At 41.9% G+C, this 27,058-nt stretch overlaps 5 protein-coding genes across 5 annotated transcripts in view; 3 read left to right on the top strand and 2 right to left on the bottom strand.

The window, feature by feature from the left end:
* Positions 1 to 476, top strand: part of LOC308112468 (uncharacterized protein) — a 2,882-nt gene extending 2,406 nt beyond the window's left edge. Inside the window, exon 6 of the mRNA XM_080467999.1 lies at positions 77 to 476. Coding sequence (XP_080324125.1) covers positions 77 to 165 — 89 coding nt within the window. The 3' untranslated portion in view covers positions 166 to 476. The remainder of the gene's footprint in view (positions 1 to 76) is intronic.
* Positions 477 to 751: 275 nt separating this feature from the next.
* On the top strand, positions 752 to 2,786 carry LOC308112467 (uncharacterized protein). The gene is made up of 6 exons (XM_080467998.1): positions 752 to 1,190; positions 1,261 to 1,406; positions 1,511 to 1,572; positions 1,669 to 1,779; positions 1,853 to 1,954; positions 2,415 to 2,786. Exons 1-6 carry the CDS (start codon positions 1,080 to 1,082, stop codon positions 2,447 to 2,449), a joined length of 567 nt encoding a protein of 188 aa, XP_080324124.1. The 5' UTR covers positions 752 to 1,079; the 3' UTR covers positions 2,450 to 2,786.
* Positions 2,202 to 5,149, bottom strand: f2r (coagulation factor II (thrombin) receptor). The gene is made up of 2 exons (XM_080467997.1): positions 4,922 to 5,149; positions 2,202 to 4,099 (listed from the first exon to the last, which is right to left on the bottom strand). The coding sequence occupies exons 1-2, from the start codon at positions 5,004 to 5,006 to the stop codon at positions 2,910 to 2,912; spliced, it is 1,275 nt and encodes a 424-aa protein (XP_080324123.1). The 5' UTR covers positions 5,007 to 5,149; the 3' UTR covers positions 2,202 to 2,909.
* Positions 5,150 to 5,293: 144 nt separating this feature from the next.
* Positions 5,294 to 27,058, bottom strand: part of iqgap2 (IQ motif containing GTPase activating protein 2) — a 34,810-nt gene continuing 13,045 nt past the window's right edge. The window contains exons 6-38 of the mRNA XM_080467769.1: positions 25,599 to 25,666; positions 24,999 to 25,112; positions 24,716 to 24,894; positions 22,511 to 22,598; positions 22,019 to 22,182; positions 21,540 to 21,627; positions 21,200 to 21,363; positions 20,048 to 20,208; positions 19,800 to 19,915; positions 19,529 to 19,689; positions 15,955 to 16,045; positions 15,542 to 15,709; positions 15,298 to 15,440; positions 15,042 to 15,212; positions 14,436 to 14,519; positions 14,198 to 14,269; positions 14,017 to 14,086; positions 13,462 to 13,670; positions 13,213 to 13,365; positions 12,970 to 13,133; positions 12,631 to 12,855; positions 11,580 to 11,720; positions 10,970 to 11,054; positions 10,570 to 10,802; positions 10,119 to 10,251; positions 9,020 to 9,122; positions 8,789 to 8,930; positions 7,735 to 7,822; positions 7,402 to 7,614; positions 7,147 to 7,307; positions 6,887 to 7,030; positions 6,278 to 6,386; positions 5,294 to 5,929 (exon numbers count right to left, since the gene is read on the bottom strand). Coding sequence (XP_080323895.1) covers positions 5,816 to 5,929; positions 6,278 to 6,386; positions 6,887 to 7,030; positions 7,147 to 7,307; positions 7,402 to 7,614; positions 7,735 to 7,822; positions 8,789 to 8,930; positions 9,020 to 9,122; positions 10,119 to 10,251; positions 10,570 to 10,802; positions 10,970 to 11,054; positions 11,580 to 11,720; positions 12,631 to 12,855; positions 12,970 to 13,133; positions 13,213 to 13,365; positions 13,462 to 13,670; positions 14,017 to 14,086; positions 14,198 to 14,269; positions 14,436 to 14,519; positions 15,042 to 15,212; positions 15,298 to 15,440; positions 15,542 to 15,709; positions 15,955 to 16,045; positions 19,529 to 19,689; positions 19,800 to 19,915; positions 20,048 to 20,208; positions 21,200 to 21,363; positions 21,540 to 21,627; positions 22,019 to 22,182; positions 22,511 to 22,598; positions 24,716 to 24,894; positions 24,999 to 25,112; positions 25,599 to 25,666 — 4,519 coding nt within the window. The 3' untranslated portion in view covers positions 5,294 to 5,815. The remainder of the gene's footprint in view (positions 5,930 to 6,277; positions 6,387 to 6,886; positions 7,031 to 7,146; positions 7,308 to 7,401; positions 7,615 to 7,734; positions 7,823 to 8,788; positions 8,931 to 9,019; positions 9,123 to 10,118; positions 10,252 to 10,569; positions 10,803 to 10,969; positions 11,055 to 11,579; positions 11,721 to 12,630; positions 12,856 to 12,969; positions 13,134 to 13,212; positions 13,366 to 13,461; positions 13,671 to 14,016; positions 14,087 to 14,197; positions 14,270 to 14,435; positions 14,520 to 15,041; positions 15,213 to 15,297; positions 15,441 to 15,541; positions 15,710 to 15,954; positions 16,046 to 19,528; positions 19,690 to 19,799; positions 19,916 to 20,047; positions 20,209 to 21,199; positions 21,364 to 21,539; positions 21,628 to 22,018; positions 22,183 to 22,510; positions 22,599 to 24,715; positions 24,895 to 24,998; positions 25,113 to 25,598; positions 25,667 to 27,058) is intronic.
* f2rl2 (coagulation factor II (thrombin) receptor-like 2) lies at positions 17,343 to 20,590 on the top strand. Its single transcript, XM_080467770.1, has 2 exons — positions 17,343 to 17,602; positions 17,926 to 20,590. The coding sequence occupies exons 1-2, from the start codon at positions 17,527 to 17,529 to the stop codon at positions 18,990 to 18,992; spliced, it is 1,143 nt and encodes a 380-aa protein (XP_080323896.1). The 5' UTR covers positions 17,343 to 17,526; the 3' UTR covers positions 18,993 to 20,590.

Raw genomic sequence — 27,058 nt, 5'->3', positions numbered from 1 at the left:
GCATGTCTTTTCTGATCTGCACTTAAACTGAGTACGCACGTGTCAAACTAAATGTCTGTACTTGATGATGTTGCAGAGCTGTGCCCCGACATAAGAGAAACTCCATCACCTGCTGCCGAGAACACAGAGAAGGAACAAACTGAGGCTGAGCCCAATGCAAAGTAAAACTCAGAAATGTCATCAATCTGCTCATAACAGCCTCCACACACCCAACACAAGTCAGCTTAACATATACTAAACAGTGTTGCCATGTGGTTCGCATGTAATTCTTATAACGCTGCACCTTGGAATAGCCTTGTAACCATGCATCCTGTTGGTTTCATGTCATGTTACACATATGATTAGCAATGGACTCTTTTATTTTAGACGCAGAAAAATCCTTCTAAATGTCCCGTCCAAGCTGATTTAGCTGATTTGTATACAACTGTTTTTTTTAAGGTTGTGTGTGATGAATAAATGTAGTTTTTGCTCCCTTTTGTTTGGGGTCGAGTCATTTATTTCTCCACTTATTCAGAAAAACAACAAATGTCTTTTTCTTCATTTTGCTGAAGAAAGAAAGTTCCCAGACATTCAGACACGGCTTACGTACACATCAAGATTATACGCTTGATAAAAACCTTCAGAGCTCCTCTAAACTCACCACTGTTTCCCCGAAACATTGAACAAAGACTGTTGCTGGGTTGCATCAGCGTTGGTTGGGGGGGGGGTAAGGTGCCAGCTCTTAACCAGGAGGAGTCCACACTGACCCACAGGGAAAACAGCCTTCACTCTACCCATGAAAAGCTGTTTCAGGTCCTTTTTCAAAGATTTCAACAGTTGAAGACAGGTGGTGGCACTGTGCCTGAGTTGATTCAGTAGTGCTGGTGTGAGCAACAGAGGACTGTTGAGCTCGGCCTTTTCAGGGTCGAGCAAAAGAAATCTGCATGTTACCGCCGCCGAGGCATCCGAGTGTGCGGGAGCCCTCCTCCTCCTCCTCCTGCCCCACAGCAGCACTTGCACAACAGCTTTTCCCAGGAGGCTAAAATGAATCGGCGTTAGACGTTTTCTGTCGCAGGTTCAGCGACATTCTCCGTCCCACCATGGATCGGCCTGTTTTTGTGTTTTTCCTGACCCTCTCGTCTTTCAGTGCCGCGTCTGCGCCCGACTGCCAAGACCTGGTCAAACCTTTTATGCCCGAGGATCCTAAACAGGCGAGTTGAGTCAAAGATGCTTTATCCGACATATTTACACCGGTGTTGATTCAGTTCATTGCTCTTTCAGGTGTTTGGAAAATGGGTGTATGTGTTGGGGGCTGGTGACCCGAAGCAGTACCACAACGCACTGGAGTCCTTGAAGAGCTCCTGGATAGACTTGTGTCCCACGTCCGACAGCCTCACTCTGACGCTGCGATGGGGAGACTACTGCTTGTGAGTCTGATGATTAGAATTTCCGTATTTTAAGCAGATTCATTCAGGTATTAACTCGCAGCTGTTCACACTCGTGACACTAAATTCTGCCCGGACTTCCCCAGTGAGCGGTGCATCTTCGGGGAGGTAAACGCGACAATCTCAGGAATCGCCACCACCTTTCACAGTAAGTCAGCAGAGGTCTCTCCTATTTAATTTGAGCTGGAGTAACCTCCAAGGCGACAGATGTGTGCATAAAGACTGCATCCTTCCATGTTTGAAGAGAATCTGTCAGACCACAAAGGACATATCCTGCAGACGTGCCCCGACTGCCTGCTGTGGACTGACACCTTTCGAAACGGGGACGTCACCGGTCGGTACATCCTGCTGTTCAGTAAGTGGCGTTCTTATCTAACACAATCGCCCCAGGGACATAAACTCATTTTGAATTCTCTCCTTCGTTTCAGCAAGGACCGGGAAAATAGATGCTAAAGACGTTGACATTTTCAAAAAGCAAGCAGTGTGCCTGAACTTCTCCGAGGATTTCCACAGCTACGATGGCGAAACAGGTCAGAGACATGAAGCAAATTTATTCCTATTCACACATAATAAACAGGCGAGTCTCAAACACATTTTTCACTTAAATTCAAACCGTGAAACTCCCTTCTACCATAGCTTTACTACATGTAAACTGAAATAGCTTTGAAGTATTCAAAATGTATTTAAAGTTTCTCGTTAAAAACATTTGAAAGGATTTTTGAAGATTTTTAGTTTATATGCTGCGAGTACAAAGAATGGACCAATCAATTTATTTTTCAGTAATACTTTATATCTTTGAGAAAACATGTCGATACTGTGATTGTAGCTCTTCGCCAATTGCCACAAGGTGGAGGTGTTGTATTACACGACTACATAGAGAATTTTGACACACTAACATGAACGATTTAAAACATTAATTTAATCTAATCACGACGAGGCATGCTCATTACACCGAGTCTCAATTCTCCTCCGTGTTTCATCTTGTTTCAGAGTTGTGTCGTGACGAGAAAGAGACTTCAGAGTGAGCACCAGAACAAAGACGTGACAAGAAACACCAACAAATTGTATTGTTGCAGTTTGATTTGACTGTATGGTCTGTATTTTACACACATGGAATTAAGGCTTTTTAAACGCCAGACTGTAATGATTCAACCCTCTTTGAATATTTACCGATGAAACCTGTAACAAATAATGACGAACTGTTATATGTTGTGAAAATCATATGCTTGGAATATTAATGAGAATAAATCTGTATTGTTGATAAAGCATAATCTGTATAATCTATTAAAATAAACTTAAAAAAAAGAAACCTGGATGATTGAAGATGTAAAGCTATGCTGAATATAAATGAGTCGTGAAGATAAATGTGTGTCCTGATCACAAGACATCAATGACTTCTACACCAAAACAAGGTCTTTAAAATTCATTTGATCCAAGTCTCATTCATTTAGACTACAAAACAGTAGATGCGAGTTTGAAAATGGTTTAATCCACCAGTCTGTTGAACTGGCCTCCCGTGCCCGTCTCCACAGCCTCCATCTTGCATGTCGTACTGCTCGGTGCTCCCGAGCCCCTCTTTGCCCAGAAGTCTCGGCTACGCCTGCAAAGTGCCGCCATCTGCTTCTGGCACTGCGAGGAGCCGAAGTAATAGAGGAGCGGATCCAGACAGCAGCTCAGGCTGCTCACACACATGGAGAGCAGGTAGGCCTGGTAGGAGCCGTCAGTGGACCTGTGGCCCAGCTGGATGTAGTGAACCATCAGGATGATGTTGGTGGGGGTGAAGCAGACCACAAACATCAGCAGCACCATCACTGTCATCACCAAAGCTCGAGTCCTCCGGGACTGGTTCTCCCAGTCGGCTGCTGCCACGGCCTGAATGACGCGCAGATAGCAGACGGCAGTGAAGACCAGGGGAATGAAGAAGAAGACAGAGGAGTAGATGGGAAAGAAGTAAAGATAGTAAGAGTGCAGTTTTCCCACGTCCTGCACGTCGTGGCAGCTGGTGATGTGGAGGTCGGATAAATAAATAGTTTGTCCCGAGGTCAGCAGAGGGATCACTCCTCCTACAGACAGCAGCCACATGGCTGCACACACAGCTGAAGCCGTCAGGGGGCTGCGCCACATCAGGGAGTTCACGGGGTGAACCACGGCCAGGAAGCGGTCGATGCTGATGCACATGATGAGCAGGACGGAGCAGTACATGTTGCAGTGAAACGCCGCGGTGACGGCTTGGCACAGGAAGGAGCCGTAGATCCAGTTGTTGCCGTTGTAATGGTAGGCGATCTTGAAGGGAAGGAGAAGGCCGAGCAGCAGATCTGCACAGGCCAGGTTCAGCATGTAGACCACGGACGACTTTTTGGGACGGATGTGACGGGCAAATGTCACCGTGGCAACAAGGTTGAGGGGCACACTGATGATGAAGACCAGGATGTAAACAGTCGGGACGAAAACCGTCGCCAGGCGACCCTGAAGGAATGCTTTGGTCTCCTCGGAGACGGAGTGGTGCTTGTGGTGAGGGCCTTGGTGAACGGGTCTCTTAGCGGTGTCCTGCCACAATGAACCGGATCCCCCATCATCCCTCAACATGTCCAACGCAGACAGGTCAATGTAGTCCACTGGCTCATCGGAGACCCTCACAAAGTCTGCCGAGAACGTCCGAGCGAGGGACTCGGAGTCTTTTGCGAAACAAAAGCAAAGCAGATTCACCTTTAAGAAGATGCACGTTCCACTTTAAAATGATTAACCAAGTTTTACATACAATTACAACAAAAACTTTTTTAAACTGTATACTGCTGCTCATCCACCATGTAACACCAGCAGAAAGACATCGGTTGGGCTCCCAATTAATTCAGCAGTAAAACCTACTGAAAACACAGGGGGTGCTCTCGATCCTCCTGACATTTTCAAAAACCAACAGTGTTGGATTTGTGAAACACATGCGGCCAGTTTCAGCTGATATTGGAGGAAGGCACTGCTGTTGTTGCAGCTCTGAAGCTGCATATCGTCCAGCAGGAACACATATCCAACATATGACAGCTTTGGAGAATCGGAGGGGAACTCAGTGTGCAAAGTGCAAGAGATTGACTTTTGCTTGTTGTTGCACGGATCAGGAAGTTAACTGCAACTAACCTTTACACAGAAAGTAAAACCTGGAGGAATGCATTTTTCATTCATGAGTTCTGCAATGTAGCTGATGGATTTTAAAAATACTCAACACGTCAAGACATTTGACAAGTTAAAAATCAAAAAGTTAAGTTTTTTTTAAGCATTTATATATTCTTCTGCAACTTTGGGTTGATATAGTTTTTTTCAGTAGTGTTTAGAAAACACTTTTCCTATTGAATTCCTGACTCCAAAACATGTTGACTTCATTCATGAATAAAATGCTGACACAAAACTTTTTTTTTCCCCTCCCAAAATAAATTTTGCTAACTACTGTCACATACGTCATAAGCCAAAAATGTGGTTTTTCCATGGAGATAAAGAAAGCTACTCACCATTCCGAGGAGCGAATGCTGAATTTAGGGGAGAAAACAACACAAACGAGCTCAGAAGCATGTGCAGCATGGTTTCACGGTCCATCCTTCAATTACAGTATCTAAACGTCACCAATTTGCCTGAGGAGTGACTGTCTGAGTGTTTTACTGTGGGCGTCAAACAGGTCATCCCAGATCAGTGAGGACACTCCGCCTCAATGCTGCCGCACATCTCCGCCCCTCTACAGTGACACCATGTGCACTAGGGACCTTGACATTCAGACCGAAATGCTTTTTTTTTTTTTTTTTTTCTTCCTGTGGAAGTGCAAAGTTGGCAGAGCAGCTGAGAAATGTGCAAAAGAATGGGGTGAAAAACGATTTTTAAAAAAATGCTCTCGTACATAAGTAATTTATTACACACGTTGTTCAAGCATCAGACTTAGTGGTAACAGCTACATATTAAAATGCATCCGTTGTAGCTTTTAAAAGGTTTCAATGTTTTATTCATGGAAACATGTATTCAATGAAATGCTTCGTTTAAAAAGGCACTGGTAAACTACAGTGTGTCATAGCGTTGTGCAGGCCAGCGGGTCCGCTGAGCCAAAAGCTTCGCCGGTGAAACAACACAAAGTTCGGCTTCGTCTCAACTTCTAACATCAACGTGTAAGGCGGCGGTGACCATGTGTTTCCTCAACTTCTACATACAAAACATGAATATCGTTACAATTTAATTCTTGAAAATACATTAACATTTACAATCACATCAAGAAAAAAAAACAAAAAAAAACAAAACTTAATTTTGGTGTGATCATCAAATCATAGGCAGATGAAACTAAAGGTGAAGTTTTTCTGACTGAATTTATTGGAGTTTCAACAATCCGTCAGAAGGCACAACTTGCTTTGGTCTTCTCCGCTTCACTTCCCGTAAAACTTCTTGTTCAGGAGGAAAATGAGGAGGTTGACGTTGACTTTGGCTTTGTCGAACATCTTCATGACGGCCACGCCGTCATACTGCAGCTGGAGGAGGTCCTGGACACAAAACACAGGAGAAACGGTCAGAAACTGAAACCGACCAGAACATTATACCGGCAGCTAGGACTTTTTGCTGGTGATTATCTCTAACTGGCTGTGGCCTCCCAGGGAGATATGAGCTCCAGAGGTGGGTTTATTTTGGAACCAACACTCGTGGAGTCAGCACTTTATGATGGGTTTCTTTTTCTTTTTTTTGTTTCAATCCAAAACACGTCATCAGTACAAACATGTTACTGTGATTTACAAGGGAAAAAAAAAATCTTTCATAATACTTCTACTGAAGAATGAAGTGAAAACACTCTTCTTTCTGTGGAACTGCAATTGATGTATTTAGGAAATATTTACCTGGAAATGAAGCTGAACTTTTTCCATTTCGACCCCCATAAACTTGGCTTTCACCTCGAAATCTCCGACTTCCTCAGTGGGCGAAATGTCAAACAGGACATTTTTAAACCTGTGAGAAAAGAGACGATTAAACAGAGGGCACATGAGAAAAGGAGAAAACGCTGACCAACACTGTCGTTTCTGACAAACAGTGGTGGAATGTCACAACCTACCAAACACAGTTAAAATGATAAAGATTCTGCTTGTCTGGACAGAATTTAATAAAGTTTGTATGCATGTTATCCATAATGCTGCACTTGGTTCCAGCTGCAGTCTCAGTTGATGGTTTGGCAAGAGTGAAATTGATTGAAAGAATTATTCCTAAAAACACAGAACAGCTGGCATGAACAACTTTTCATATCCAACCAATTTAAAGTCGATTCCTTTTGCTTTGAAAAGTATTCCCTGACCGCTTCCAGGCGGGTAAAGCCTTGGGACGACCTGTGATCGCCGGTAGGGCCCCAGCTGAGCGCCACCGATCCAAACCGTGAAGAGGTTTGCTCATCGAGTGGCGACACAACAAAACCCTGCTCCTGCTTGGGGGAGAAAGTATTGAAGAAGTGGACTCACTGGTTTGTCTGAAGACCTTCTATCTCAAGGATGACTCCCTTCTCATGCAGCCTGGCAGCAGTGTACTTCAGAGCCTGAGGTTTCCACTTCTTTTTGCCCTTATCATCTCCTTTATTGTCCAGTTTTATCGACCAGCGTGAATTCCTGGACACAAAACAACCACACACGGTAAAATAAAGAAACAAGATAAGTTGCTCCATCTTTCTAAACCGTCAACATAACTGACAGGAAGAAAAAAAAGTATTGAAGGTAGAACTGACTTCCGGTTGAGGTTATCCAGGCAGGTCTTGATGTAGGTATCGTAGTAGTTCATCTGGTCCTGGAAGAAGGTGGTTTTGGAGTTGAGCGCCGTCAGAGTCTGCTGCAGCTTCACCAGCTCGGCCTTCCTCCTCTGCCTGTAGCGCCTCTGGTAGCGAATGTCCTGTCAATCACAACTCTTAGTTGGACTCCTGAGGCCGACAGATGCAGTGAGCGACGTAAACTCGGACGTGAAAGAGAAGCAGATTGTCATGAACCTTTGAGATGTCGTTGATGAGTTCCTGATATCGGTTGCTCGCGGCCACGAGGCCGGCCTGCTCCAGGTTGCGGAGGTTCCTCAGGATCTTCCTCTTCTTCTGCTCCAGCGGCAGCTGGCTGTCCTCCAGGACCGCCGCGCTGCTCTTCAGACCCTCCGGTGTCTGAGCGTCTTGAACCGCCCTGCGCTCCACAATCTTTGTGTGCTCCAGCTCCTTCACGGAGAACACCATACAAGACATGCACACATGAGTTAGGAACATTTGATCTGAAAAGATGAATTTTCTTTGTCTTTATAAATATTCTCTAATAGTTAACTTATTTATATTTGTTACCTGCTGTGTCGTAACCGGCGTCTCCAGAATGTCAGGCAAAGTTTCTCCATGTTGAATCCGAATCACGTCCACAATGAGCTTTTTTGTCCTATTAAAAACAGAGAAATTTATTTGACGAAGTAGCACCACTGATATGTTAACAGTTCACAGTAAGTTTTGACAAAATAAACAACAAAGTGACATTCTGAAACAAACTTTAAACTTAAACAATTATCAGTCCTATCTAGAGATCTAGTACATAATTATTAAAAATGTGTTATGCTTATAAAATGATCCAACAAGATTTAAAAACTAATTTATGTGAAATATGTTCTCGAGACGTTTTGAGCAGAACTGAATATTCACTGTTAAACCTTTTCAAAGCCGTTTACCAACTACAAGAATGCAAGTCAATGTCATGAGTTAAGCTCTGAATATCGATGGTGCTTTGATACAACAGAATTGTCATGTGAAGTCAAAGTCAACATACCGTGAAAACAAAACAAAACAAGGATCTGAACACTGCAGCCTGAGGGACCAAAACTGGGCCACAGGTAGGATTTAAGATTGCCCTTCTTAAAAGATTTGGCAAAAAGACAATCGAATGCAAACAGCTCAGGATATAACTGCAATTATTTGTATTTATTTCAAGAAAATCTTTGTTGTTACTGGTATTTATGTTGCCGTCTTGTGGCCCCTGAACTAAATGAGTTTAAAACCGCCGCTCGCGAGCCACCATTCATGATTCTGTTGTTCTTTAAATTACTCTCAGTGAAACATTCTAAAGTTCTGAAGACAAAATGCGAAATGCACATATTCATGTCGATGCTCATACACAGTAACCATCACTCCAGCGCTCTGTGGAGAAACTTATCCAGGCGGATACACGTTTTTTTGCCAGATAAGCCCGATCTCAAAAACTCTTCCTTTGGGGACAGGATATGATAGAAGTGCAGGAAAGACAACAGAGACATGCTACTGAGTGACGACCACGGTGACCCCCACAAACTGTGCACGAGGACTTCAGCGCAACGCAACGAGTCTATACTGAAGAGATGTTTTGCGTAAAACCTACTTAGTAATGAGAGTTTTGAGGTCCTGGTCATCTCTTTCCAGCAGCTCAAACTTGCTGGTTAGAGTGAGTGAAATCTCCGTCTTTGCCAGCTGGCTCAGAGCGCTCTCTTTGTTTGGGTCACTGGGATCCGCAATTCTTTCACCTGGAGATCAGCGGCACAGAATGGACAATGATGAACGAACCCCGGTAAAAACGTAGAAATAACGTCAATAAACGTGTGTTCGAGTGTACCGAGCAACGTCTCCACGTCGGGGACGTCCCCGAGGTCCTGCAGCAGCTCGTGCAGCAGGTCGTTTCTGTCTGGAGAGATCGCCTCCAGATGCTCCAGCAGCAGCTGAACAGATCAACATGTAATTAGATTTGAGACGGGAAAACCCTAATATCCTCAGTAGCCCCTGAAAAACTGAAGCCTTGTACCGTGTAATAACTATCGATGTGTTTAAAGTTTTGAATTTAGGACAGAGTATATAGATTGTGAGTTTTAGTAAAGGTGTAAACAAAAACAAAAAAACTCTACAGACAAAAAGACATCTGTCTTTCAGTCAATCTGAAAAAGAAGCCACACTAGAGATAACAATATTTGATCAAATATGTGGATATTTTGTTTTGAAAGAAAAGATTTGCCAAAAGGATTAGCTCATTTTACTTAGCTGGAGTTTCCAACTCGAGCAAATAAACCTAACCTTTGTAAGACAGCCATACATTCATAAAAATTTGAAATCCATCCTGATATACATAAAAGCCCTTCTTAGTAATTTTCAAACGAAGTCTGAATTACAACCTGGTGTTTTCTATCTTGAATCAATACAAGGTCTCTATCATGTAAGGTTGCTCATCACTACACCACTTTCCTCCACCTCAAATCAACCTGCGACGCCTCATATGTGCTTGTAATCGCCTTAAAAAAAATCTCTTTCAAACGATGCGCTTCTAAAATAACATGTGAAAGTTCTTTACCGGGTATAAACAAACGTACATGTCCTATTTGGAAACGAGTGTTGATTGGACCTGCATCACATACATTCTCTAAGGAACGACTAAATATAGAGAAACCAGATGGTGGCGGCTGGAGGGACAGGAAATGATGCTACTTCCAACACATCTGCGGTGCCAGTGGGTGTCCGTATGTCAGCTTTCATGTTCAATATTCAGGATTAGGAGAGAAACTGAGTTGAATATATGCGAACCAAGCAACGGCAATATAAACAGTGATGACAGGTATTAAATAGACATATCTCCATTAGAGATTAATCTACTTAAGGTCATTTGGTAATCTGAGAGTATTATATTCTTAGACAAATTATATTTGCATTTGTGTGAGCTGGTTTACCGAGTGAGTGTTGATGATCTCCTCAATTGAGATGTAGATGACGGGTTTGCTCAAAGTCACCATGTCGGAGTATTCGTCGACGTTAAACTTCTCCTCAGGTTCAGGTACGTCACATACCGACTGGAAAAAAAACCTGGAAGAAATTTGGACGTCCACATGTGACCTTCAAACATCTTTCAAAGCAACAACAATAATAATAATAATAATACAGCAAAGAATCTTATATTCTATGTATGTACCAACTATTCTCTATGAAGAAAAACGAGTAGTTTGCATGTTTCCGAAATAATAAGCTGATTTTCAGTAATAACTCACTAACTTTGGCATATTGAGGTAGTTTTTTTTTTTGTTTGTTTTTTTTAGACACGGAGCCACTGATTGAATTAGGAAGTAATAACTTTACTTGGCATTTCGAGAGGACGTTCACGTCCATCAGCATCACATTCCGTACCTGAACTTCTCGTAGGTCTGAGAGATGTAGTTGTTGAGCGGAGTCATGTGTGCGTTCTCGCCCTCAAACAGCTTATTGGCGGCTGCGTGCTGAAGCATCTTGGCCACAGACCCCAGGTTACGACGCTGGTCCTGGTGAAGTTGCCCCCCGGCTGACATGTCGATGATGTCGAAGCCATCAGGGGCCACGATGGCTGGGTTTATGTAGCGGTAATAAAGCAGGTTTCCTACAATCTGACATTTAAAAAAAAGACAATATCAAAAATGATGTTCTATAGAAATATCATAACTTCTAATCTAAGTTTACAACAACAAATATGGCAGAAAGACCATCTGTACTGTGTAATGCACTACGGATGGAAAACACACATAAATGAATGGAAACATTTAAGGACCTCTACCTTCATCAGGTCATCCTCTGAAGCTTCTGGAAACTTTTCATGGAGGCTGTTCTTCAGAACTTTTGATATGTATCTCATGCTATAACTACATGCAAAACAAAAACAATGGATGGGGCATCAAACACAAAACAACATGCACTTACATGCTGTGTGGAGAACATAATAAATAAAACAAACTTAAGACAAACAAAATGAACAGTGACATTTTTTCTTCAGTGACTGTTGATTTAAAATATTAGGCGCATTTATTGCAACAGATTGTGGCGCCATCTGGTGGAATTCAAAGAAATTTGTCAAAACTTTGGATTTTTGTTCTTCGTGAGCGACACCATTTGCATTGTGTGAACTTTAATAATGCCTCAACGGGCAACTTGCAAGAAGAATTTGAAATGACAAGCTAGAACATTCACCCATGTGTATTAAATTCACATCATATCAAATATAAAAACCCTGGAAAATACTTCAGATGAGTGTGGAAGCGAGTAGTGAACAAATGAACAAATATGCAGTAAATCATGCTTATCAATACAAGCTTAATTTCTTCGACCCGACTTTCAAACCTAGAGGAGAACATAATCCGAACATAAACTTTGGCACATAGCAAGCTTACGGGATATTATCCAGCGAGGACACGATGGAGTTCAGGACTTTATCTGTTGCAGTGCGCAGGGCCAGACTGGAGCCCTGCAGCCTGCTGCGAACCTCCTCGTGGGACATGGCCTGCTCAGGAGTCACTTCATAAGGCAGCTTGCTGAACGGGAAAAGAAACAAGAGTTCAACTCGGTGAAATACACACCTCTTCCAAGGCTTTCGTATATCGATGTGACTGTTCTATGAAAACGTTGAACCGGGAAAATGAGGGGAGCGACGCAGCCGCAGAGAAAAATCAACAAGTGCCTCTCCAAGGAAATTCAATGAAAAGTTTGTTTTACACTCACAACATATAAACTAAATAGTGTCATAAACTTTTTAAACTATTGATTGAGATATTTATGATCATGGCCTCCAGTTAAACAAAAGGACATTACAACCATAGTTTAAGAAATACTTGATAAGCTTTAATTATTTCTGTCCATGTGTAATAAATCTAAAATATTTAGATTTACTGTTTGTATTCACTGACTTGGATGGCCAACCTTAATACCTTAATGATTTAACACGAATGGAGGGATGCAAGTTTGATACAAAATATCTCATTTTACTTATAAACTAAATAGCAAATTGAAGACAATCACAACACGGCAAAAACATTTACTGCTTGTGAAGAGTTTGTGGAGATACTGTGATGCCTTTTGTTCAAACCTTCTATTGGAACAGAGGGATTATTGTTTTTGGTCTCTTTGATATGACGGTGCATTCAGTGCACCTGACGGATGTGTTTCACTTAAATATGGAAACACTACGACACCAAACCTGCCCTTTGTAGACATAAAACTAGTGCAAGTGACTTTTTAAAGTAGGCCTAATGCATCACGTTGTTTTTCCCCACAGACCAAGATTATAACGTAGGACTTCATAGCGGGTGGAGCATGAAAACCTGATCGAAACTTTGACAAAACTAAAGTGAGAAAAACTGTATTTCTCTTTTAGCGACATGTGAAAGCTCCAAGTGGTGAAATATTCCAGAAACGCAGGTAACAGATAATTGTAAGCCACATTACCTGGCCTCTCCCGTCTCCGTCTCCAGCTGGTTGACCCAGGCCTTATACACGTCCACGGGGTTGGTGTTGATGACTAAGTTTTTATCCTCGATGATTTCCTTGATCACCGGAGCCAGCAGCTGCCGGAGGGTATTGTGACCGCGTGCGCCTCGGTTGAAGTTCACAACCATCTTGATGACAGTAGGGTTGCCGGTTACAATGTCTTGGATCTGGTCCACCTTAGAACTGAGACGCAAGGAGAAGATCAGCGCCGCCGCAATCATGACAAATGGAAACGTGGCATGAGTGTGCAGCGTGAAAGTCGTGGACATCAGTAACATTTAGAGCTGCAGTTCTTACTCTATTTCTTCCTCCAGAGCCGTCTTAAAAAGTTTAAGTAGTAGATACTCCTCTCTTTGGTTGGATGCATAGTTGTACAAGGTGAAGATCACAGTGTCCAAAAACTTAGTGGATTTGTTTTGGGGCATCTGGAAGATCAGTTTAGCCAGGTAGGACGGATTCGTCTGAGGAGGGAAAAAGAGCAGAACGTCAGTGCAGTAACATAGGATAGACGAGGTAAAGTTAAATGCACTCCTTTCAGACCTGCAGCAGGTAAAACAGATGTTGGTAGGCTTCCAGTTTCCTCCTTTTGCCCTTACTGAGTCCTTTAATGCCCAGTTTGTCTCCTGCAGTCAGGTCGTCCTGACTCGCTTTACTTTTGATGTTCTTCATTTTCTTATTATGAGACACCACATCCTGTTGACACAAGTGAATTATAAACAACCAAGGGAGGAGAAGAACAATTATTACAGCCTCAAGGGTTGTTAAACTAATATTTCCTGGGCTACTCACCTGTAGAGTGATCCTGTTCTTCACCAGCAGGCCGATTTTTATGTCCATCATGTTCAAATCTTTTTCCATTTGCTGGTTCGAGCGAATCTTGGTGACGACTTCCTCCCGCAGCCGAGTCACTTCTTGCTCTTCCTGCAGATCCAGAGGACTCTGCTCCAACAAGTGGACGAACTTACGCACCACTGACAGAGGAGGATCTCTAGCTCCAGCTGAGGACAACGACCAGCACAAACACACACGTTAGGATAGTTTGTCCATCAGATGCTTCTGTTGCTACATATTTAGTGATGGACTGGCCAAACGGACAAGACCGAATATTACTGCATTTCTGTGATTATTATCGCCTCTCCTTACTTAAAATAAAACGAGAAAAACAATCTTATGAGATGGACTATTTTAAAATACTGTATTTTTGGATAGCGTAAATGTTGAGGCATGAAGTATTTCGGATTATATTTATTATATCGAGAGTTTCACCATTTCAATGAAAATATGGGAAAATGCATGATTTCCATTGATTGATAGATTATTGAGGGACACCTCTTTTCTACTCACTCAGGGTTCTGTAGTCATCTCGGGCTTTGTTCGCCTTCAGAAAAGCCTGGATTTTCACAATTTCTTTTTCCTAAACGAGCACATATCATATCATATCATATCATGTATTGAGTAGGAAGGAAAACTGGCATAAATCCTGCATGTTGCTCATTGAAACTAGTTTTTGAAAACTATTACTCACATGCTTCCTAAAGTACTGCAGCCTCTGTGTGTATTTCCGTTTCGCCTCCCACATTTTCACCAGAGACTGGATCTGAAAGCAGCAGGGTTGTGTGTCAGGTCATTGATAAGATAGTTATTCCATCACATTCAATCACAAATGCCAGTTGGCATAATAACAAGATGAATGATAAAGCCTCCAGTCTAACTTCTCCTTAAGGACACTTGTAACAGATATTTTCATAGAAACAATTCATCACCTTCACAATAGATTTCACATTTTGTTGAAGCACATCCATTCTTTCTTTGTACATTTTCCTCTGCTTGTAACTTCGCCAGCAAGCCTGCAGAAGTGGGAGGAAACGGACAAAAGAAACAATCAAAAATACTTCATACTTCAGTGATTTTACAGTGTCGATCATTAAGCTGTCAATAATAGTCTTACGTGTTACCTGGTTGCTCCCAACCAGAACTTTCAAAAATGAAAATTAGTCCACATAATACATGCTCTACATTTATTTATTTTTTAACTTTATTAATCTGCTTTAATTATTGTTAAAGTACCTATGTTGTTGGTTGTACAAACTTTTTTTGATAGAGAACGTAGAAATCATAGCTTTGTGCTTAGTTTGTAGAAAACAAATATCCGTGTGTATATTTAGCATTACAATGTCATATCAGTATTCATTTTTCACATTAGAAAACGATTTTCCAACCACTGCTTGAATATTTGTTAAACTTTTACATATTCGATTGATTGTGCAGCGCAATAATAGATTTTAGAATGAGTTGTTATACTTTAGACATCACTGACGTTGACACCATAAATAATCATAATTAACAATAACACTGGAGATGTACTCCACCTGCAATTTGACCACATGTGGCTCCTGCTGATGTAGATACTCCATCCTCTGAATGTGCCGTTTCCTGACCAGGAAGCCTCTGAGCCTCGCCTGCAGCTGCGTCATCAAGCCTTCGTTGGCCAGCCACAACAGTCCCCTGTTATAGTCTGCAGTCACACTGCTGACAACACTCTGGGGGAGAAACATTCAGTCTCAGTCTCTATTATTATATGTACATCAGAGGGACATTTAGAATACCAACATAAAATAGTTGTACCTGGATTTCATCTTTGCTGAGCTCCCCACTCTTGTGTTCGAACCCTTCAGGCTCCTCCCAGGTTCCCTGCCCGGTCTCCAGGTTATAATAATAGTCATATCTGTCCTTGATGCAGTGTTTCACCCAGGTACTATCAGCACTGCCTTAAGGAACGCAGACAAAGCTCAGTCAAACCCACTGAAGGCCATAAAAACTCTGAAAATTAGACGAATGCATTCATGTACAAGTTTGTAAGTCTAGTCACCTTCACCAGCGCTGCTTGTTTGTCTCTGCACAAGTTGAACCTGGTATTTGTCGGCGCATTGAGGAATCACCGCTTTCAATCCTGCACTGGGAGCCTGCAGAGCCTGCACCGTGTTCTGTGAATCCCCTTCAGCCACTTTTCTGTTAATATCTCCTACGGCTCCAGCCACTGGTAAAGAGAAGAAAAGAAAAAAGGTGAAATATGAAAATGTGGTTTAGTTAATTTTTTTTTGTAATTAAGGATAATGAAATAAATAACACAAAGATAACTCCAAGTTAGAATAAGTACAGTCGTCATCGTGCTTCACTTTATTCTCATTTTGTTATGTCACAGCTATTTTTCCCCAAAGTGAATCGCTTGTTTTTTTTTATCAGGGTCCGAGCACTGATTGCATAGGAGGTTTAGTAACATACACGCAAGAGCCTCCTCTTCATCCTCGTTGGCGATTCGTATGGCTTCTTGGATTTGGTCCAGCCACAACACTGCAGATTCATCACCCGAGCTCTGTAATCAGGTAAAACAACAAGGTCACCTCTCGTCTCTGCAGAGGAAATGGGACAGACGCAGTATCACACAACCAAAGCATTACTCACACGTCGCTGCATAACACTAACTTGATGTTCAATTATATAAAAAAAGTATTCTTTTGAAGGGAATTTCAATCAAATCTTCAATGAGCTAGATTAAAGAATCATGTTGTCAGAGTACATGTGAATTTTCCAAATTGATCAAATTAGGATTATGGAGGTTTTGCGTCAACAAATAAATGAGGGAATTCCCCCTAAAGCTGAAGCAATTAACAGCAACACAGCACAAACTAGTGCTATTAGTGCAACCAACCATTTCCTCAGTGTCTGAGGGTAAAATCCGAGGAAAAGGGAGAAATTCTCAAACGCATCCTCATCACAGTAAAATCTACTCACAACACCCAGAAAAAAAAAAGAAAAAAAAAGGGAACGCTCTCAACAATCCAAATGTTTATTCAGGCCGACTGTTGGGTTTGTTCTCAGGCTAATTTTAGTCAGCTCTGGGGCGCATCCTTGAGAGCACACAGCCATTAGGAAGGAAGTAACCATTAAAAACACTGAGCAGTTTAAAAGTAGAGTTACAGTTTCGATCTGTCTTAACCAAACTATTCATGTACTGAAACAGAGCTAGAAAGCAAAAAAGACAGAAGAAAAATGTTCTTTTTTTTTGTAAAGCAAAATTTAAGTGTAAAGCTGAGGGAATAAACCAGAAGCAGAAACGTGAAATGAAACAAAACTGTCATTTTGGAAATAAACTGTACTATTAAGAATGGCGCCCATCTAGTATAAGCTGGAAAAAACAAAAAACAAAGACCACATTTTCTTGTTCAACCGGTCTTTTTCTCTTATCAGCTGAATACAAGAAATTAAAACATATTTGTCCACTCTATGCATGCCACTCACTGCAGTCTCTTGCAAACCCTAAACAGTTTTAAACTACTGTTTTAATAACTATTCTCTTTTATAATGATATTTCTCTTCAAGCTCAGAATGAGTATCAGGGCCTCATCGCAGGAAAAGTAAAAAAAAAAAAAAAGTTTCAGTTCAGCGAAGTTGACAAAAAGACGATAAAAAGTACCCCTACAAAATACAAAACCCACAATATGCAATGCTAAATAATCTAAATAAAACTCAAGAGTAGAAATGAGTATTTTTGATGGATACCAGCTGCTCATAAATCATAGACCATCCACCCCACCCTGGTGAGTCAGAGGGCAGTTCCTATCGCAGACTGGTGGGGTGTGGGGTTTCAAGCCCGAGCAGGAAACGTGTTCACACGAGCGTCGTCCCACACACAGCAGCGGAAAGCTGAGCCTGAGCACACAACACTAGCAGCTCCACTCTCATGCTGCAGAGATGCAAAATACCAAGTTTCACCGGTGGAGAACTCCGGAAAAGAGGCAACGCCAACAGAGGTGAAGAGAAGAGAGCTTTAAAAAGAAAAAGAAAGACACGGAGATGAGACTCAGGACGGGGATGATCGTCCCAGGACTTCTCATTTGTTTGATGGCTGTCCAGACCAGCCAGCATGACGGTAAGTTGATTTTCAAGTTAAAGGTTGTGATTGTGCATTTATCTTTCCAAAACATGCATCTTTTATTTTTATCATTAAAGCTTTTTGAAACTTTTGAAACCTAAGTTCTGACATCAAACTGACAAAATTAAAGTTCATCATCTGAAGTGTCACTCTGAAGGATTAAATATATTTGAATACATCTATTTAAGACCTCTATAGTTTTTGCTTTATTTTGTATTTGCTTTGTAAAGATTTTCAATTTTAAGTGTATTTTTGTTCTAATGTGCCTAAAAATTGAAGTTGTTTTGAAGCCACGAAAATTGTTTTTCAACTTGGTACAGGGAATAAAACCAGGATCCGAGCCAATCTTCAGCCTGGTGCGATTCCCAAAACCTTTAAGGGGTCAACGCACAAACTGAATCACACACGCCAGCTGCCAGCTCTCCTCTATCCGAGCTCGGACCCTCAACTGCACGTGAGTCTGGAGGAGCCAGTGACGGCCTACACTACCGGGGTCCTCAGCACCTGGGTCATCCCGTCATCATACATCGTGGCCATCATGGTGGGCGTCCCCTCCAACGCCTACATTCTGGCTTTCCTCAGAGTCCGACTCAGAGCTAAATCCGTGTCCACGGTGCTGCTTTACCTCAACCTGGCTTTGTCGGACCTGTTCCTTCTGCTCTCCCTGGCACTGCGCATTCACTACCACTTCAATGGGAACCACTGGATATTTGGGGAAGTCTCTTGTCGGCTCGCCACAGCCTTGTTTTACGGGAACGTCTACAGCTCGGCTCAGACTATAGCGTGCATCAGTTTGAAACGCTACCTGGCCGTGGCCAAACCTTTTCTGTACAAACGCATGGCGAAAACGACGCTGGCGGTGTGGGCGTGCCTCGTGGTCTGGTTTCTTTTTGCGGCTGCCGTCACGCCGGAGCTGCTGGTGAGGCAGAGCTACCACATCACCGAGCTGGGGATCACCACCTGTCATGACGTGCTTCCCATTGAAGAAAAATCCCATTCGCCATTGGTGCCATACAGGCTGATGCTTATATGTCTGGGCTTCATATTGCCCTTTCTGATTTGTATCTACACCCACGTGGCCATAGTTTACCACTTGGGACAGAGTGCGTGTGACTGGAGACCATTTATCAGGGTCAGCACGATGGTTTTCTTTATTTTTGTGGTGTGCTTCTTGCCAAGTGGCATCCTGCATTTCGCACACTACATCCGACTGTTTTCCAATGGGGACGACAGACTTTATGGATATTACAGAGTCGCGGTGTGTCTCTGCTGCTTCCACAGCTGTCTGGATCCCTTCCTGTGTTTGCTCCTTTCCAAAACGGCGGCCTCAGAGCTACAATTCATCTCCTTCCGCGGGATCCCTCAGAGACTAGCTGTTATGGCATAAAACTGGATGCGTGGATGCACAAACAAAGGCGGCTCCCAGCGTGAGCATTGTCGAGACACAGTGGGGAGGCGTGCAAAATAAAGATGTGAAAGTTAAGACTGGAAACTGTGGACTTAACAGGAGAACAGTATAATCTACGGGAGAACCAAAATCAACACCACGCAGTGCGTGTAAACTATTGGAAGTTCACAATATTGTGCAATATTGAAAAGAGAATTAACAGACTGAGCAAATGTGAGACAGACAGTTTTCTTATGAAACTATTATTTCACATTGTCATCGCCGAAACTCTAGATATCTAGAAAATTCAAAAACGATGCGAAAGCAGAGAAATAGAACTTTCCACCTATATTATTTTTGGATAATTCTTCTGTGTTAATTTCAAAACAAACAGAAGCTTATTCATTGTTGCACATTCATGCATTTTATATCAAGATGAAGGCTGCAGCATATATCACCAGATAGTCGAGAATATTGGAGCAAAGAATGAAACTTTTCTATATTTTGCTCTCAGAGGATGCAATTGGTGAAATTACCTGGCAGAGTTCTTTGTTGTGTTGTAAGACATCGTGGTAGTGTTTGGCCGTCGCTGGGTTAACCCCGGTCAGCTTGGCGGCGGGGAGGAGCAGCGCCGCCAGCGTCTTCCGATGATCGCCCGAGTTAAGCGCTACGTTGATCTCCGCTATAGCTCTGACACCTGGAGACCAGAAACCCAAGATAAAAGTAGATGAAGCTAGAACTACGTTCAGATTCTGACTGAAGGAAACTACTAGAACAAAACAAATCAGACGCCTCAGGTCGTCTTACGTTGCTCTTCGTTTTCGTTGACCGCGTCGATGCACTTCTGAACGTCATTCCAGGTGAGAAACTCCTGACCGTTGGCGAGGGCTTCTCCTCGCTCTTTAATGAGCATGTCGGCATAACTGAGGAAGAGTCAGAAACTTTAAAAAGCTTCAGGATTCCAACTGAAAACTTACATTTGGACCTAATCTATTCTCTAAAACATAAATGATTATTACTTTGCTACTTTTGGACTTTCTGTAAATCAGTCTCACCTGTTGAGTTTGTCTTGGTCTATGTTGGTGAAAAACAGGGGGGAGTCGGTCAGCTGCTCAATGACAGCCTGGGCGTCTTTGGTGTCCAGCACCTCATTCAGCACAGCCACAGCCGATAGCATCTCCACAGCTACACTCAGCTCTTCGTGGCTCAGTCCCGACTGAAACATTAATCAAGAGATGAAAACTAGAAAATAATAATCTTCAACTGCATCAGGTTTGTGCTCCTGGTGAATAATGTTAATGGCACCTTTAGTGTCACCAATAAGCTATAGAGAGAGATTATGAAAAGCTGCTAAAAATGTTAATAAATAGGAAAAAGAAATATCATGTTTTCATTTGTAGAGGTTCGACATCAATGGAGAGCGAAAGCTGCTCTTTTAGGACACATAACATGCACCCTTCTGTATTTTTCTAAGAAGAGTCATAATTCATCACGGCTATATTGAACAATGTTCTCAAATCCCAGGTTTTACTCATGTAGCGCTCACACTGACCTTCATGAATAAACTGTATATCGTCAGGTATTCACTGTCAAAATGTAATCCTTCTCCTGCATCCCTATCCCGTCACTGCCGGCTGAATTTCATATGCATATGACTCATATCATCTCATCTGGATCAGAGGTGTCACACTCTGAGTGCAAAGGCCACGTACGTCAATTTTGCTTTGACCGGACCGATAAAATATCAGAATGACCTAAGACAATTACTGTCAATATTATCGTTTCCATTTACTTTAGTGCAAAAAGGGAGAAGTAGAGCATGGGGAAAGTCAACAATTAAGTAAAAATCTTTTTACGAACTACATTATAGCAATGCTTTCTTATGCAAAACACAATGAAATGTTTAGAAATCATATCCTCACAAGTTCACCCTGACAGTACAGTTTGGATGCTGATGCTGCTTTGCCACTAATAAGGCAGCATGTTGTTTGCCATTTCATCAATGATCTCTAAACTCAATTTCAGTGATAACATAAAACAATCACCAATAAGTAAATACATCGGAAGCAGAAGCTGCTATCATTAAAGTAAGTTAAGTGTTTGTTTTCAGTAACATTTACACTTTGTAAGGTCATCTCAATCCTGGCCCCATTTTACCATAAAACCAAAATAAATCCAGGCGTCGCAATCAAAAGCTGACGGCTCACCCGCCCTCCTTGAAGCTGCAAACTGAAGAGCTCGTTCTGGTAGAGGCTGGCCGCAGTCTGGTAGACGATTGGCAGTTGAGCTTCGGGGTTTGACAGCTCCTCCACAGTGTCACCAGCATTTCCAAGACGGATGGCCGTATTGATCTTTGCTACCGCTTCAAGTTCTGGTGAAGAAAATCGTACGAGTGAACTTTTTTATTTTTATTACTGATGTGCAACACGTGAAGTGTGTTCATTTGTAGATACAATGCAAAATCATTTTGATTAACAAGGGAATGTGTGTCAATTTTAACCAATCAGTGAACCCTTATACAACTCTGAACCCATTTACTTTGCTTACTTCGTTTTTCCGCCTCAGCAAAGTCATTGCAAGAGCTGACAACTCTCTGAATATCTTCTTCATTCAGGGTCATGGCTTTCCCTCCACTCTGCAGAACAAAGAGTTGATTATGGCGAAGAGAGACAGCAATTAGACCCATGATTCCCCAACGTTCTTTGTCCCTGTGGGTAATTCTGTTACAGACAGACTTTTGAAATGAAACAGATGTCAGATGCACTGAACTTAATTTTGTCTTAACACACATCTTGAAACAGTTTCTGGGTGAATTTGCTTTATGAACAGACAAGTTGCTAACTGTACTTTTCAATTGCAATCTTCAGGACCCAGTGTATAGCTTGATATGCTTTTTTTTTATTCTCATCTCTAACAACTAAAGCATAAATCTTCTAAACTGGTTGCTTGAAAAAAGAAAAGGAAAAAAAACACTCTGGCTGCTCAGGACCTGAACTGGCAACTAATGAGCGGCTGACTCAGCATACCTTGGATTTATGTTGGCAGAAGGTGGTGAAATGTTCCAGGTACCAGCGACTGTTTGACTCCTGAACACCCAGGAAGGCCAGAGCCTCAAGACGGAGTGCAGCCAGCAGAGCAGCTTCATCCTGGGCCAACACAGCCTGATTCACCTGCCTCACTGCTGCCTGCACTGGAAGATAAGATTTTAACAAAGATATGATACTCTCGAATGCAATATGATACCGAATGAAATGGTTACAGCAGCTCAAGCAATACAGACTGAAAGGGGAGTGAAGGATTTTACAATGCAAGTATGAAGAAGTGCCTATTTGGCTTCACAAGTCACATTTCCTTCAGTATATAAAGAACATATATGGGCATGTGAATGAGTGTGAACATAGTTCAAAAAGTATTTTTATTGGTATTTTGGCAATAAATCTTAAACCGTTGAAAAGCCTGTTCGGTTTCATTTCAAATGGTGTGTTTGCTCGATGTATATGGAAATGTTGTGTCCTTACGGTTGACAATATTAATGCAGCTCTGGATTTCCTTCTGAGTCAGCAGCTCCTCATAAACATCTCTCTCTTCAGTGGCAATTGACGAACGCTGATGAAGAGATTAAAAAAAAAATATACAAGTAACCATTCAATGAAACTCAATTTGAATGAGCTTTAGGTTTGTTCTTTGCATCAATATCAATCGGGAACATTCAATGACATAGTACACATGTACATTTCACAGATCTCAGACCACCAGTCAACTCGAACAGTGACTGTAAAGAGGATGGGGGGGGTGGGGGGGCGGCACACACCGGATGTTGTCTGATAAATACAGCTGACACTGCAGCTGCTGGAATGTGCTGGCATGGCCTGTCAGTGAGAAATGCCCTTTCAGAGCTCGGAGCAGAGTCCTCTACTGTCTATGTAGCGGTCGGTGCAACACTGAGCGGTCACGAAAAACAAACGGCTTAAGATGGGATGACATCATTCATTTTCACTATTTACTTGGGGTTGGTTTCCTCACATTACCCAAGACATGTTCATCAGGATAATTGAGGACAGTACATGACTGAACACTGTCTCGGTGTCCCGTGATAAACAAGAAACCTGTCCCAGATGAATCCTTCCTCTCTCACAGTGTCAGCTGGTGTTAGTTTGAGCTCCCTGTGACAATAACTTCAGCGTGGTGTGTGTACACAAAGTGAAAAGGATTCCCAAGTCTCAAAATAAAAGTCAGTAGAGACAAATGTGTTCAGTGGTGGTGCTTTAAGGCCGACATCAAAACTTTTCGGTGGTTAACACTCTCTCACACACGTCATTGTCACCCACACTGCCAAGGTGACCCACACCAACTGAGAGGCTGTTCACACTTGTAAATGTGTGTTCTGGTTGAATAAGTGATTATTGTGCGAGTGCAGCTCAGGAGTGTGAATGTCGTCATTTGCACCCTGGCATCAAACAGATCGCGCCCACTCAGAAAGAAAGCTTCTATGTACTTGAAAACGCACACTGGTGCTGGTTTGAATGAAGTCCAGCAGTCTACTGGCAAAGACAAACTTGTGGAATTTCACAGTGAACTCAGAAAAGAATTCCTCTTTTCCAAATACCAATGATTTGAAGAAAGATGGCATTTCCGATGACCAATTCATGTTGGTTTATATCAACATCATTAAACTGTCTGTAGCCCTCTACATTATTGTTGTGAGAGTCATATTAAACTGGCATAATTTTTTTTTTAAAAAAACACTACTCAAATTTTACAAAACAAAATTCCCAACGACAATTTTTTTTCCATTTTATTAGCCAATTGGACACACTAAGTATTTAACTTTTCCAATTAGTTTTCTTTTTCTAGTTGCACCAGTTCCAATTGCTTTTACGGAGGTCCAATGCCAGTCCCAATTACAAGTGTATTTATGGTGCGGGCAGCTGCAAAGAGTCAAAATGGCCGATCTGCCTTGTCATGAAATGAGTTAAATGTAAATAAAAAATCTCTAACAGTACCAAAAGCAAGCTTTTAGCAGTGCAAACCTCTCTTCTGTCAAAATGGCTTTTTTAACTGAAAAGATTCTTCCTGCACCATGATTGTATAATGTGACGACAATGTAATTAATTACCCTTATTTGTTTACTGGAACCCGATAAATGTAAAATAATTATTGAACAAATCAGCAAACGCAGTCTACAGATAAAATGTCTGTCTCAGTGCCTGTTGGGAAGAAAGACGGGTCACACATCGGTGAAAAAAGGCCGCAAGACAGTTCATCCAGTGAAACAGGATGACCTGACAGAGACTAAAAATAACAAAGACAACACAAGCAGGACTTTGTCAATAAAAGTAGCTTTTGTTTTTTCAACTGGAGATTCCACTATTTCCATAAAAGTAAATGTCAGGCGGCAAAACCGAGACCTGAATGGCTCCAAGCCGATCAGTGATTCAGCAGTTAAAGCTAGTTAAGTTATAGTTAGTCAAATAATAACCGTATCAAAGTCATTCTTTGAGGGTTATTTCATAAGAAAACTTTCACGCTGAAGGCAAACAAAAAAACAAAAAACTGTGATGTTAATATTTCTAGGTTATTATCTTTTTACTGCTGCGACCCAAACTGAGATCACATTGGACTGTGTGCACCCCCAGGCTTACTTTGTGACACAGCAATCTCCAGTTACACCCCCCCCCCGAGTTACTTTGCATCTTAATTGAAATACTTTGGAGACTTCTCACCCTTCCTGAGGATTGATCCCACTTGCCGGCTTTGGTCTGGCTCAGTTTGTCCTGGTATTCTTGGGCCAGAGCTCCCTGGAGGTTCGTCAGCATTGCATTAGGATTGTTCAGGAGTCCCATTGTGACCGAGGCCTGACCTTTGTCGATCGCTTCATTGATGGCAATCACAGCTGCGTGCACTGAAATAAGAGCGTGAACAAACATTTACACAAAATTACTCGACTCCATCAGTTATGATGTCTCATGTTTCTGGTGATAAAAGTTCACGGGTCATAAAACTCACGGGCGGCTTCATCCACTGACAGCTCGTTTGCCAGGATACCACCAATTTTACTGAAAGCTGGCATCTGAATGCCGTACTTGTCCAGTTCACTCCTCATGTTATTGATCTCCTCCTCTGGAAAACAAATCTATGTCAGTTACAGACATTATTGCTTAAATCATAACTGCATAGAATATATTGCTCCATTCTCTTTTAGTTGTTTTAATCCACGTTTGGCACAACTAAAATCAATAAATAGAATTTTAAACACATTTGTTTTACAAAGACACCAGATGTTTAAAGTACAAATACACTGAATAATTTTACAGTATCACATTGTGATGATAATTATCCTCCCACACTATAAGAACCCCTGGGTCAAAGAAAGCTGCAGAAACAAGCTGGATCTTCCTTGTAGTTTTGAAACCACGAGCAGCACTGGAAAGTCAAAAATCTCAATAAAACAGTATTTTAAAACGAAGATATATATGCGGAAATTGTTTAATTTGCCTGTAGATTGCAGTGAGGCAAACACACATCCATCCAGACGAACAGCTATTGACCTGAGTCGTAGTTTGGTGGGGCTCAGTATAAGGTGGTCGTTATGTCGAGGTGTTTTACCTGTAAAAACCAGTTTGCCCAGCAGGTCTTGAATCTGTGGTGCGATCCCCAGTTTGTGCAAGTACAGGCTGAAATAGAGCAGGCAGATTGTAACAGTCGTGAAAATACATAGTATACGTTTACACGTCGATGAAGCAACGGGAAGTTTCAAACCCTGTAAAACTATGATCAACCAATAATGATAAAAGAAGAAGAAAAAAAATACAATCAACTTCTAAGTCTCTAGGCTTTGTGCAGTCACTTTCATAAAATAGCTATTGGGCAACACTTTCTTTACAGTTTGGTGACAAATGTGACACTTTAAAGAACATTTTATCAACGTCATCACGTATGGTTCGAATATATCCACTGTCTGGAGCATCAGCCCTCAATAAGCGCATGAATGAATTAAACTAAAAGTGTCTTGAAGGAAACTAGAGTTAATTCAATGTAGACAAATCTACTTTCACTGCCAATGATGCCTAAAGCAAACTAAAGTGATAAATGTGAGTGTCTCCTAATTGCAGTTTTTTTAATTTCATAAATAGTGATTTATTTGAATATAATGGAGAGATGGCTCAGTTTTTCATAAAAGTTGCAATTAATCATCTATATGTTTTTATTTTTTGTATTTAAAATTGATTCAGTATTGAGCCTGTCTGTGGTGGCACAGCGACACCAGATGAGGGTAGTGTTGGTTCAGATTTCAGTGAAGCATGACATTGCAGCAGTCCACAACATGGCAAAGAATTCAACAGGCAGGTGGGCGGCTGGAAACTTCATCAAACTTTAATCCTGCTGCAGGCACCCGATAATGAATTATAGATATTTAAGGCAGCTCTCTCATCCGCACAGCTCTGAACTGAGGAATCGAGTAGCTGGTGGTTGTTTTGCCCTTTGGCCACCATGTTTGTGTCAACATGAGATATGCTTTGTCCTTTTGGTCACGGGGGGGGGGGGGGGGGGGGGTCATCTCAAATCTGTCTAAACATACAGGCAGCTGATCTGCTGTCAGATATGTACACAGAAACATCTGACTGAGAGTAATGAAGGTGGCTGATGGCAAGTCACAGTGGTTACAGACAATCAGCTGACTGGCTTGGAGCAACCGCCTCTATCCACAAAGTCGATCCGCTAAATATATTCTCAATATTTCCTGCTCCCTTAAGACAAAACAGTCATTGTTACATGTTTAGCACTTCAGTGGAGTTTCTAACTTTTAAAAAGTACATTAGTGAGATTCCTTTTTTTTTTTTTTTTTCCCCACCACAGTGAGTGTCCCGAGGCTTCCAGAGCTGCCCAGGGAAGCAAACTATTTACTGGAACCTTGTGGGACTTTAGCTGGACGAGCAGGAAGGAAGAGCACGTGTGTGCATATGGAGGGAAGGAAGTTGACCCTCTGAGGACCGGAACCAAAAACACAGCAGAGAAAACAACTCAGCCGGTTCACATAAGCACTCATGAAGCACAGTTTCACATAA

Source organism: Lipophrys pholis (assembly GCF_963383615.2).
Source record: "Lipophrys pholis genome assembly, chromosome: 7".
NCBI classification, from domain to species: domain Eukaryota; kingdom Metazoa; phylum Chordata; class Actinopteri; order Blenniiformes; family Blenniidae; genus Lipophrys; species Lipophrys pholis.
Note: the sequence above shows the minus strand (reverse complement) of the source record. Positions and strands in the feature narration are given on the sequence as shown.

Excerpts from the sequence above, each read along its gene's own strand:
- LOC308112467 (XM_080467998.1), top strand. The coding sequence starts at position 1,080 with ATGGATCGGCCTGTTTTTGTGTTTTTCCTGACCCTCTCGTCTTTCAGT. Across the intron at positions 1,191-1,260 it reads TGCCCGAGGATCCTAAACAG|GTGTTTGGAAAATGGGTGTA; the intron begins GCGAGTTGAGTC and ends TTGCTCTTTCAG. Across the intron at positions 1,407-1,510 it reads CGATGGGGAGACTACTGCTT|TGAGCGGTGCATCTTCGGGG; the intron begins GTGAGTCTGATG and ends GGACTTCCCCAG.
- f2r (XM_080467997.1), bottom strand. The coding sequence starts at position 5,006 with ATGGACCGTGAAACCATGCTGCACATGCTTCTGAGCTCGTTTGTGTTG. Across the intron at positions 4,100-4,921 it reads AGCATTCGCTCCTCGGAATG|ACTCCGAGTCCCTCGCTCGG; the intron begins GTGAGTAGCTTT and ends GTTTCGCAAAAG.
- f2rl2 (XM_080467770.1), top strand. The coding sequence starts at position 17,527 with ATGAGACTCAGGACGGGGATGATCGTCCCAGGACTTCTCATTTGTTTG. Across the intron at positions 17,603-17,925 it reads CCAGACCAGCCAGCATGACG|GGAATAAAACCAGGATCCGA; the intron begins GTAAGTTGATTT and ends AACTTGGTACAG.